General features: G+C 44.8%; 2 protein-coding genes across 2 annotated transcripts; one reads left to right on the forward strand and one right to left on the reverse strand.

Annotated features, from left to right (window-relative positions):
• The first annotated feature begins 1,191 nt into the window (after positions 1-1,191).
• tbxta (T-box transcription factor Ta) lies at positions 1,192-3,624 on the forward strand. Its single transcript, XM_058047218.2, has 8 exons — positions 1,192-1,418; positions 1,568-1,832; positions 2,138-2,272; positions 2,359-2,420; positions 2,500-2,561; positions 2,635-2,808; positions 2,882-3,008; positions 3,091-3,624. Exons 1-8 carry the CDS (start codon positions 1,234-1,236, stop codon positions 3,347-3,349), a joined length of 1,269 nt encoding a protein of 422 aa, XP_057903201.1. The 5' UTR covers positions 1,192-1,233; the 3' UTR covers positions 3,350-3,624.
• A 4,530-nt stretch (positions 3,625-8,154) lies between these two features.
• Positions 8,155-11,479, reverse strand: nudc (nudC nuclear distribution protein). The gene is made up of 9 exons (XM_058047217.2): positions 11,278-11,479; positions 10,898-10,975; positions 10,612-10,827; positions 10,446-10,526; positions 10,231-10,344; positions 9,965-10,159; positions 9,807-9,890; positions 9,599-9,717; positions 8,155-8,454 (listed from the first exon to the last, which is right to left on the reverse strand). Exons 1-9 carry the CDS (start codon positions 11,350-11,352, stop codon positions 8,403-8,405), a joined length of 1,014 nt encoding a protein of 337 aa, XP_057903200.1. The 5' UTR covers positions 11,353-11,479; the 3' UTR covers positions 8,155-8,402.
• Positions 11,480-11,666: the final 187 nt, after the last annotated feature.

Consider the following 11,666-nt stretch of genomic DNA (forward strand, 5'->3'; position numbering starts at 1 on the left):
GTCTATATGTGCCCTATGATTGGCTGGCCACCAGTCCAGGGTGTACCCCGCCTCTCGAAAACAGCCGGGATAGGCTCCAGCACCCCCTGCGACCCTCGTGAGGATAAGCGGTAGAAAATGAATGAATGAATGAGTTTGATGTTTAAAGTGCTCCTGAAAAAGGGAAATGACAACATACAGCTGATAGTATAACACTTAAAATTAGACAAATAATTCAAGGTGGACTGCTATAATTATAAGCGTAAAATTGTGTGTGTTAAATATATGTTGTGGTCCCCTGCACAATTTTATTAACCCCATGCGTCCCATGAGTGAAAAAGTTTGCCCACCCCTGCTCTAATATATTTAATGTAGTATGATCACCAGTAAAATATATGTTAGATTACATAGACTACCGATGTATTTAATGTATTGTATTTTAAAAGCATTGGCATTATTAAATATCTACAGTAAAGAATTTGAGATATTATGAACTGAAACTAAGCTGGAGCAGCGACACTAATTTAAGAGCTACTACATGTTTAAATATACTTTCTTAAACATTGTTTGAGGTTCCTAAAATAGTACAATGGAGTCTCCCCGTGCTGCTGCCGCTGATTTGTAATATTTAAGGCAGGGAGGCTGCACAGGCCCATTATGCAAATGGTGGCATCACTTGCAGGCCATCCACACTTTGGCACAGGACAGGAACACAGGCAGGCTCTGCACTAATGGCCCCATGCTCAGTAAACATGTCCCTCTCTCACATGTGGATTTGGGACAACAAAAGATTAGCACTATTTGCAAATATACAACTGAGTTCAAAGGCATCGCTCTCTTTAGCTGGCTTCCCCGTCTTTTGTCTCCCATGTGTCCGCCATCACTGTTGCACCCACACTGGAGATTACTTTTAAACTAAACCTCAAATCCCAAACTGTTTTTTAGGTGATAAACTGTGATAGTTTGTTAATGAAGTTTGGTAGGAGAAAATACTAATATCAACGTGTTGATATGAATAAGAGAGGTCGTCTGGGAGTTTGGGGGCGTGTTTTATGACGGTTGGAGGCGAGGTGTGCGTAAACCACGCCCCCGCAACCCCATGAGGTCCCTGGGGGCCCTTAAATCATGAGGCCTGGGGGTTGCAGCAGTCAGTAAGCATCCTCACAAGTCAAGTGAGCGTCGACACCCGGGTTCTATCTGTGTGTTTGTGTGTGTGTGTGCGTGCGTGTGCGTGTTTACCTTTGCTGTGGAAATATGACCTCCTCCAACCCGGACCAGCGCCTGGAGCACCTCCTGAGCGCCGTGGAGAGTGAGTTCCAGAAGGGCAGCGAGAAGGGAGACGCGTCCGAAAGGGATATTAAACTGACGCTGGAGGACGCCGACCTGTGGAACAAGTTTAAAGAGTTGACCAACGAGATGATTGTCACCAAAACGGGAAGGTAGGCCGTTTGCGCATTTTACGCGCAGTTTACGCACGGTTATTAAAACGGTAAAACAGGACATAGAGAACTAGGATTGTATACTTATGAATAAAAATGACTTTTTTTAGTGTACAAACACACTCTGATGTTACCTTTCGTTTCCACAGGAGGATGTTCCCGGTGCTCAGGGCGAGCGTCAGCGGCCTGGACCCCAACGCCATGTACTCGGTGCTGCTGGATTTTGTGGCCGCGGATAACAACCGGTGGAAGTACGTGAACGGGGAGTGGGTGCCGGGTGGCAAACCAGAGCCGCAGAGCCCCAGCTGCGTGTACATCCACCCGGACTCGCCCAACTTCGGTGCGCATTGGATGAAAGCTCCCGTGTCCTTCAGCAAAGTCAAACTGTCAAACAAACTCAACGGTGGGGGACAGGTAAGGAGTGTTATTTTTTAATATAAGGACTTTACAAATGCTTTAAAAGTTAAAGGGTGTTCAAAGCGTGGCCCACGAGGCATCAGGCAATTTTAAAAAATTCAAGTAATGCAAAAAAAGTGTAAACAACTATTGATGCTAATAACCATAATAATAATATGCTTTGTCACCTCTAAAACATACTTCTTTACTTCTTTAAATAAATATACCTTTTCTAATTTACAATATTCAAAACATCAAAGTAGTCCCTCCATTTTGATTTTTTTTAAGGCTTGGCCACCCCTCACTTGCATTTTCCCCCCCAGATTATGCTCAACTCCCTCCACAAATATGAGCCGAGGATACACATCGTGAAGGTGGGCGGTATCCAGAAGATGATCAGCAGCCAGTCTTTCCCGGAAACACAGTTCATTGCCGTCACGGCTTACCAGAATGAAGAGGTGGGTACAGGAGCTTTTAGGACGCCACTTCTTTAATGTGTCATGAATTGACAATCAAGATCAAAATCCTTATTTTTTTGTGACAGATCACAGCCTTGAAGATAAAGCACAATCCTTTCGCTAAAGCCTTCCTGGATGCTAAAGAAAGGTAAGACTTGTGTGTCCTTCAGGCTATGAAAAGCCGGTAGAGTACATGACTCCAAGTTCTAATTTTTTTTGTATTTCAGGAGTGATCACAAAGAAGTGCCTGATCACAGCGTGGACAGTCAACAATCTGGCTACTCCCAACGTAAGCATCGCTAAAATTCACACAAAAAAGAGCAAACTTCTGAGTTTTAATGGCTGCATGTTTCTGCTGACAGTTGGCGGTTGGTTCCTCCCAGGCCAGAGCCCCATCTGCCCCAGCAGCAGCCCCCCGCAGTTCAGCGGTACAGCGGCCCACTCCTCGGGTTCGTACTGCGAGCGCTACTCCAGCCTAAGGAGCCACCGGGCCACCCCGTACCCCAGCCACTACCCCCACCGCACCTCCAGCACGAGTAAGACCAACAAACCCTAAACTGCTTCATTTAGGGGTGGAATTCCGTTACATTGTGGGCATCATTCTTGCAGATAACTATATGGATAACACCTCGGGCACCCTGGCGCCCACACATGACGGCTGGTCTGCCCTCCAGATCCCAAACTCCACCGGCATGGGCACCCTGTCGCACACCACCAACTCCACATCCAACTCAAGGTGAGCCTCAAAGCTACGACAAAGGCAGAACAATCCAAAATAAGACAATCAACCACCACTGCTTCTTTTTCCGGTTTTCCAGTCAGTACCCCAGCCTTTGGTCCGTGGCCGGAACCACCCTCACCCCATCAGGCTCGGCCTCCGGCTCCATCCCCGGCGGCCTGACCTCCCAGTTCCTGAGGGGCTCCTCCTACACCGGGCTGACTTCCTCTCTGCCCGTCTCCTCGCCATCCTCCATGTATGACCCCAGCCTGAGCGAGGTCGGAGTCGGGGACGCTCAGTTCGAGAGCTCCATCGCCAGGTTGACCGCCTCCTGGGCGCCCGTGGCTCAGAGCTACTGAGAAGCAGACAGCAGAAGAAGAAGAGTTTGGACATAAAGAATGAAAGACAATCCATCTCACTCGTCTTTGCTCCTAGCATCCTAATGTTTGGACCATTGTCACACATCCTGCTGACATATTGTTTGTGCTAACATCCAAGTGTATATCTTTGTAAATAGAATAAATTAACGTGCCGTAATGCTTCTTATAAATGTGCCTATTCTGACGTGGTTACATTCAGACTGAGATTCAAGTGCCTTCTTCCACAAACTCATGTACATACATATATATTTGTATTTGAACTCACTTGTTATTTATGTCATTTAATAATAAATGTAAAAAAAAATGTTTGCTCAAATACGCTCAGCGTCATGGTCATTTGTTTCCGGGAGGTCAAAAGTCAACACCACCATTAAGGGCTTACAAATATGCTGCATGTGCCGTCTTGAAATGACCACTTCCACACTGCCACACTAAGTGAATTTGGGCTTCTTCTATGACATGTAGGCAAGACACGCACTGAGCAACATGTTAGGATACCCCTAACACTGGCACCCTTTTGTGACAGTCTGCGTCGTGGTGCGACATGCGGCCCGACACATTCAGTCCCAAATCAGACGCAAGATGTGCAACCAGGACGCACACTCATGGCACTCAAATGCTGCTTTTTGACAAAGGAAAAAAAGATCCAAAGCACTTTGTTTGTTACTATCCATCCATTTTCTGTACCGCTTATCCTCACAAGGGCCATGGGCAGGCTGGAGCCTATCCCAGCTATGCACATTCTAATTTTAATATCTCCGGAGAACGAGAGGATTACTGCGTACGCACCAGTACCCAGCCTCCTTGGGGTCCACCAAAGGGGTGCTGGAGAGCATCCCCACTGGTGACTCAGTGGTTATGCTGGGAGACTTCAGTGCCCATGTTGGAAATGACAGCGCGACCTGGAGGGCCGCGATACAGAGGAACACCCTCGTGGGTGTAAAGTGTTATGTTATTGGACTCCTGCGGTAACCACAGCCTGTTCATAACAAACACCATGTTCAAACATCGGAATGTCCTAGGCGCATCATCAGACTGCATGTTTGCATGTTTGGGTGACACGGGTGAAGAGAGGGGCTGATGTGACAGATGACTACCACCTGCTGATGAGTCAGGCTTAGATGGCAAGGTAATATGGCGCCGGGAACGCATGACGGAGTCTCCCGTTCGTTGAGTCTTGAAGTTGTAGCTCCGGCAGCGCTTCGCCATGCATCCTGGGTGAGGATGAGTCCAAATGGGCCGTATTCCCAGCCTCCAATGCTGAGGCGCACGATCGAAGCTGCGGCCGCAAGGTGCTCGGTGCTAGTCGTAGCAGGGGGAGCCTGAAGAAGAAGCTGAAAAAGGCGTTGTGGGACTCCTGAAGCAGCTGCCAGGCATTGGCAGGCCAAGCGGCACCACTGTGAACTCTACTAGAAATCCCTCAGGTGTTTATGACTGGATAATGCATGTGTACCTTGAAAGTTGCTTCCAGAGCTTAACTGCTGTTATAGTTGTATTAGATGTCATTAAATCGTGTAAGAGCATCTGTAATGTTATGGAGTGTGTAACTAAAAGAGTACCTGAAGAAGACTGGATGGGCCGTGCATATGCATGACGTCACTCGTGCGATGTGAGTGTCATGGGCTCAGGCACAGAGGTGGGGGTCCCGGGCAGCAGCAGTGATGGAGTGGTCCTCACCCAGGTGCAAATGAAGGCTGGAGGGTCACGGGGCCACAGGCAAACAGTAGTGAAGCAGCAATGTGACCTGCAGCTGCCTAGGGGCCCCAAACAGAGCAAAACATAGCAGAGCAAAGGTCCACTCATGAAACCACGTCTTCTTTCCACTTTAACAGCCATTTTGGGATTTTTTTTTGTCAAATGTACCATGAATGTACAATCATGTCATATGTATTTATGCAGGAACTGTGGAAGGAAACAGAAATCACGAGTTAGAAAACCTCAACAAATGTTTCAAATTTTACCGTTCCTTTAATAACAATGTAAATAACAGTGACTTAGCCCCCATACTACAGTTACATATGCTATTATGTAACATTCAGAAAATGACGAGGTGATTGTGTGTGGGTGGGATTGCAAAATAGGAACTAAAAAATGGGAAATTGGAGTGATTTTAACAAGAACAAAATTGTAAATGTATAAAATTTATTTTGCCGTTGTTGGGAAATTAAATGCTGGAATAAACCTTCTTGCGGCATAATCTGGTGACTGGAGTATAATATACATTTATCCCATTAAAAAATGAAAAGCTCTGTTGCTTAAGCAGATTGTTGCCGTCCAACAAAAACATGATTCTCCACATTGTGGGCATTTGTTTTTCGTGAGTTTTATTGTATTTTAAGATTAAAAAGTACATGTTTGAACATATGTTATTTGTTTTTTTTCCATGCAAAACACAAAGAAATCTAGTTTTATTTAAAGAAAAACAAGTTTGGACATGTTTTTCTGGGGCAGCAGAATTTCTTCATTTTTATCATATTTAAATATTTTTTTCCAAAATATATGTTCTTTTTGTTGAACAATGAGTATGTATTAAGTGTCAATTTGCAAACATTTGCAGCTAAATCCCATCGGAATGAATGCCAATATGTTGGCATCCTTAATGCTAACTGCTTACTGTGTTGACATTGGTCACCAAATCATTGCTCATAGTTTGATCGACTACTGTTTCTTGAAATAATTAGCCAAGAAAGCACCTGCCTGATAATGACAAAGTAAGGGTTTGCTCTCATTTAGGTTAATTTTGGGCAAACACAAGTGGGATTGGCATTAAATGGTGACCTGTGTGTGTTTTTATGTTTATGAGGAGTTGTCCAGACTTTGTGGGGAGGATGTTTGCCGATGCTCTTTGCTCAGTCTGGTGCTGTAAACATCTCTGCCCTCTAAAGTGAAGTTGTGTTTGCGTTGAAGACCCTGAGATGACTCGGGTCTTTGTCCTTATAAAAGAAAATGATGGCTCATCTCCTCTGTACACTACAGCATGCAGCCTGTGTTGGTCTTTGCTAATTGTCAATTGGAAGTTTGACTTTGCAGACCCCAGCCAGCCCTTGGAAGTGTGCGTTCCAAATACGCTTTAACAGAGTGTGCCTGACACCCAAGTGTGGATAAATACCAGATGCACATGTTAAGGAGTGCATCTTTAGTAACATAAGAAAATAAGAGTTAATCAACAAATGATTGAGGCGCCATCTTCCAACGAGCGAGCTAGAGTCGGCAAAGCGGCCTCACCGTCAACATGGCGGTGAGTCACATTGTGCCATAGGGCCATAGCGGGAGATTTATGAGAGAGCGCTGCCAAAAAACAAGCCGTCCAGTCTGGAATAGGGCAGAGTCAGTGCAGCGGTGGGTGGGGAGGTGTGTTTGCAGACCGCCCCGCAACCCCATCCCTCTGATGTCTTGTGTGTCTTCGTTAATGAAGAAATTCTGGTACCTTGGTGAGACATTGCTGTCAGCTGAGCAGACTCTGCCTTCTCTGTGCCCTCTTCGAACACCACCTCCCCTGCAGCATCATGCCGTGGCCCCACCCAGTGCCATTAAGCCCTTGCACCACTGACGTGGCTGCTACTTATTTCCCCCAGTCAACCGTATTGACAGTTACTGTTTATTATATAGTAGCTATGTTTATTTTACAAATGGGTAAGATGGATCAGTTTGTGCCAGGTGACCCCGGAGAGCTGCATTGGCCAGTCACCCAGCGATATCAATACGTACAGCCACCTGTATCAATGTGTGGATGTCGCTTGCAGTCGTTTCTAATATTTTGGTTGCTATATGTAGCACACGAGTAGAGTTACAATATTTTTTTTTCATGAAATATTTGTTATATTTATATTAATATGGTTACACGTTCAAGAACACATGTTACCAGTGTTGGTGCTGGGCATACAAATCAAAGTGGAATTAAAATGTCTTTAAATGCAACATAAACTACAGTTTTGATGTTTTTCCTCACTTCATACCACATCATGTTCCTCGTTTACTTAAAGAATGAAAAGACTCCTCAATCATTCTCCAAGTAAGAACATATACGTAATTAGAAACTTGTATTCAAATACATAAACACTGCTGGCTGGAAGATAAATAGCTCTTGTCCCCTTGCAAACACCCCTCACACTCTATAATGAGCCATAATATTCTTCGCCTCAAAGTGACAGATGTCCGAAGTGTGTTTTTGAGCCACACGAGCAATCTCACACATTCAGAAGACTTGCTATAGGCAGCATAAACTAATGTATGTCACCCTCTCACCATTCTGACAGGCGCGTCCAGTTAGCGCAGCGTGACGGTCACACCAGCAGACAAGACTTGTAAGCAAACTGGTGGAGAGGGAAGTAACATTTTAGCAGAGGTGCATGATAGTAGTGTGAGTGAGAAACAAGACTTTTAGCTCATTGGTAGAAACACGCGGACTTGTCCTTCTAAGGTTGTAGGAGCCACGTGTCAATTTGTGGCGTTCACACACGAGTAAGAGTACCTTCACGGAGTGTGAAAAGTGTGCTCTTGTTTGTATGCAATATTGGAGATAGCTATCAACTTGATGCCAGCTGGACATGCTGTCAATTTCAGGAACACAATTTCCACACTGAACACAAAATAGGACAAATTGCTAAATTGTTTTGGTTTTAGTGTCAGACAAGATGTCAATTCATTGTGTTTTTTTTTTTTTTTTAACAATTGCCAAGTGTGTACACGAATTGCATACAAAGATTGCAACATGTGTTTTAGCAGCACTTCTTGTTTAGGGGAAACACTACCCTCTTGTGGCAATAACGAATATAACACTGAGGTAAAGCTACGAATTCGATCTACCTAACACACTGTTGTGTGAGGAAATAATCATAGCCAATTGGTAACCGTGTCGCTTTGATTTATTTAAAAAGAACAAGCAAAAAAAACCCACCAAATATTTAGTGACACGCAAATGGAGATGGGCATCACTAAAGTAATGGAACATTGATATGAATGAAACCTTCGGTTTGGGAGGAGAGGTGTGTGTATTGCAGGCAACATGGTGCACACACACACTCAGCAGATCTCAGCTGAATTTGGCTTTGGAGAAGTCCATCTCTGGATGCTGAGCCATGAACCTGCAGACAGACGATGATCACTAGCACTTCTGCAGGTCTTTTTTGTGAACACATTAGATGTCTTTGGCGAGAGCAGTGGTTCTTAACAGGTGGGTCATCGGCCTTGCCATGTCCCTGAAAGCACCTCGTATCTGTGGTACTTGCATGATTGATTGCATTTTGACCTGAAAACTCTTAAACACGCTGCACGGTGGGCCAGTGGTTAGCGCACAGACCTCAGAGCTAGGAGACCAGGGTTCAATTCCACCCTCGGCCATCTCTGTGTGGAGTTTGCATGTTCTCCCCGTGCATGCGTGGGTTTTCTCCGGGTACTCCGGTTTCCTCCGACATTCCAAAAACATGCTAGGTTAATTGGCCACTCCAAATTGTCCATAGGTATGAATGTGAGTGTGAATGGTTGTTTGTCTATATGTGCCCTGTGATTGGCTGCCCACAGGGTGTACCCCGCCTCTGGCCCGAAGACAGCTGGGATAGGCTCCAGCACCCCCATGACCCTCGTGAGGATAAGCGGTAGAAAATGAATGAATGAATGAGTTTGATGTTTAAAGTGCTCCTGAAAAAGGGAAATGACAACATACAGCTGATAGTATAACACTTAAAATTAGACAAATAATTCAAGGTGGACTGTTATAATTATAAGCGTAAAATTGTGTGTGTTAAATATATGTTGTGGTCCCCTGCAAAAGCGTTAGAAAATGAATGAATGAACCCTTAAACACTTTGTTCAAATCATTTTTTGAATGTGTGCATAAAAATGCAAGAAGTGGACACAATATATTACTTGGCCCTTTAAATATAAGATGTAAGCTGCTAAATTTTGGCCTTTTATGTTGGTGCATGTCTTTGAGGGGTGGCGGTGGGTCCTGCAGCCAGCCAAACCAGTTGAGAACCACTGAATTAGAGCAGGAGCATGGAACCTACAGCTTGCCAGAGCATTTGATGCGGCCTGTCTTGCCAATCTAGAAATCATAAAACCTCAGGGGAACTGTTATAAAATGGCCAAAAATGTATAACGCACATATTCTCATAATGTATAATAAACATTTGTTGATGAACCAAAATGAACAGGTTCCCTATTTGATCTGAATACCACCACATGATCACACTTTCTGTACCCTGGAACATGCTTTCATATCAAACATACTTTTTAAGGATGTCTTGTTTCTTCTGCTCTTCGGACGTGGGCAGACCCATAGACTTCTGCCGTTGGTCATACATCATCTTCTCCACCATACCGCGCGTTTCGCCGTCCAGGTCTGACAGCTGTTCAACAGCAGTTAGTTTTTCTTTAGTGTTATGAGTTTATGAGCATAAGAATGGGTGAAAGAGGTTCACTATTGTGTGGCGTTCACCTTTGAGTTTTCTGGACAGACTTTCTTGGTATTTATTTCAGGATCTGTGGCAACGATCTTGCTCCACCACTCCATTTTGTTAATCTGAAAATCAAAAGGCCAAACAACCATGGAGCTGTTTCACACTGATGAATACCAGAGGAGGAACGCTGTCGTACCTTCTCCAAGTGGACTATGACGACTTTGCCGTCGTCGAGCAGCCAGGAGCTTTCTTCCACCTTGACCTCGTTGTAGAGCTGCCCCTCGATAACCGGGGGGTGTCCTTTCAAGCCCACCTTGATGGAGCGCCGCTGGATGTCCACCACCACGTCTCGGCCTTTGATGCGGAACTTGACGTCGAAAGGTACCGTCAGCTGCATGGACAACGTTGAGAGGATAAGCTGACGCATATGACGGTGCAACTTTTGGTTTCAGGTAGACCTACATCGACTTCTGACAGTGTCTGTGTCCACTTGTATTTGGGCAGGTCAGCTCCATTTCCTGCATTTGGCTTCAGTTTATCTTTGTCCTTCTCATCCTCCTCGCCTTCTGTGTCAGACTGAAGATAAAAGCATGTTAGCATTAAAACACACCGTGTACAAGAGCAGGATTTCTACAGCTAAGGGGCTCATGTTAGGTGAATAATGATCAGATCCTCACCCCCTTCTCTTTTTCTGTTTCCGCCGACGGCTCGTCAACTTTCTCACTTTTGCTCCCCTTTGTCTGCTCTTCATTCTTCTTCTACAACACACGGGAACAGGGGTCATAAAGCAAGTGAACTCCAACAAGAGAGTCACATGACAGGCCAGGACAACAACAATGGTACCTTGTCGAGTTCCGTCTGAAGTTTCTCCGCTTCTTCCTCAGTAAGTTCTTGAATCCTGGGACCGTCTTCGCTTTTCTTCTTCTTCTGCTGCTCTTCCTCCGCTAGCTGGGCCGCTCTTTTAGCTTTATCCTTCTTTTCTTTCTCCTGTTTCTTCAGCTTTTCCTTATGGGCGTCCAGCGCCAGCTTACTGTGGTGGGCGAAAGAATCCTTCACAAGCTGAGAAAGAAAGAGGTGATAAGTAAGATGGAGAAGAGATGCACTCAACATATTTGTGAGGAAATCTTACCTTTTCTCCAGCACCTGCTTCTCCACCGGTGAAAAAGTCAGTTTTGCGCCGCAGGAAGCTGAAAAATGTATCTACTAACTGTGGGGGAAAAAAAACACACTCAGATACATTTTACTGTTAGCATGTTATTGCATACAAATTCTTCCAGAACCTTCTAATACACATCAGTATAATTAAATGTCTATGTTGGGGGCGTTTGTAAAAGTTTCTACCCATATTGGCTGAATTCTGATTCCTAATGCTTTTATAACAATCAACATAATTCGTTATGCTTCAATTTTGATATTACTATTACTTTCAAAGTCGGTGTGCTCTGCCTTGCTGCCGGCTAACCATATTAGCTTCGCCGTTAGCAAGATAGATTGAGCGTCCAGTATTACCTCGTGTACCCCGCCTTCGTGCTGCTGTGCCATAACCAGCAACATCCCGTCATACTTCTCCTCGTCATCACCCATATCGGCTCAATATTAATATATTTCGTGAGAAAGGCGAACAGTAAACGGTTTATGACAAACAGCGAGGGAGGCCTGATTTGGTTATGGATGTTTCGCCACTTGCTTCCTGGAAACAAGCCCCGCTTCCATAGCACGGACCAATCGGAGGAGGGTGTTTTAATTGACAGTTGAGCTCTCCAATGGTGTGACGGCCCTAGATGAAAGCGGAACTTCCGCGTTAACTGGGTGGATTTTTCTAGATAAATCTTCTGTTTAACTGTTGAAATGTATTTACTCAACGTATGTTATTTAAACAAGTTGCATCATGCAACAAG

Source organism: Doryrhamphus excisus, linkage group LG7 (assembly GCF_037039965.1).
Source record: "Doryrhamphus excisus strain RoL-2023G ecotype Guam linkage group LG7, RoL_Dexc_Guam_v1.1, whole genome shotgun sequence".
NCBI classification, from domain to species: domain Eukaryota; kingdom Metazoa; phylum Chordata; class Actinopteri; order Syngnathiformes; family Syngnathidae; genus Doryrhamphus; species Doryrhamphus excisus.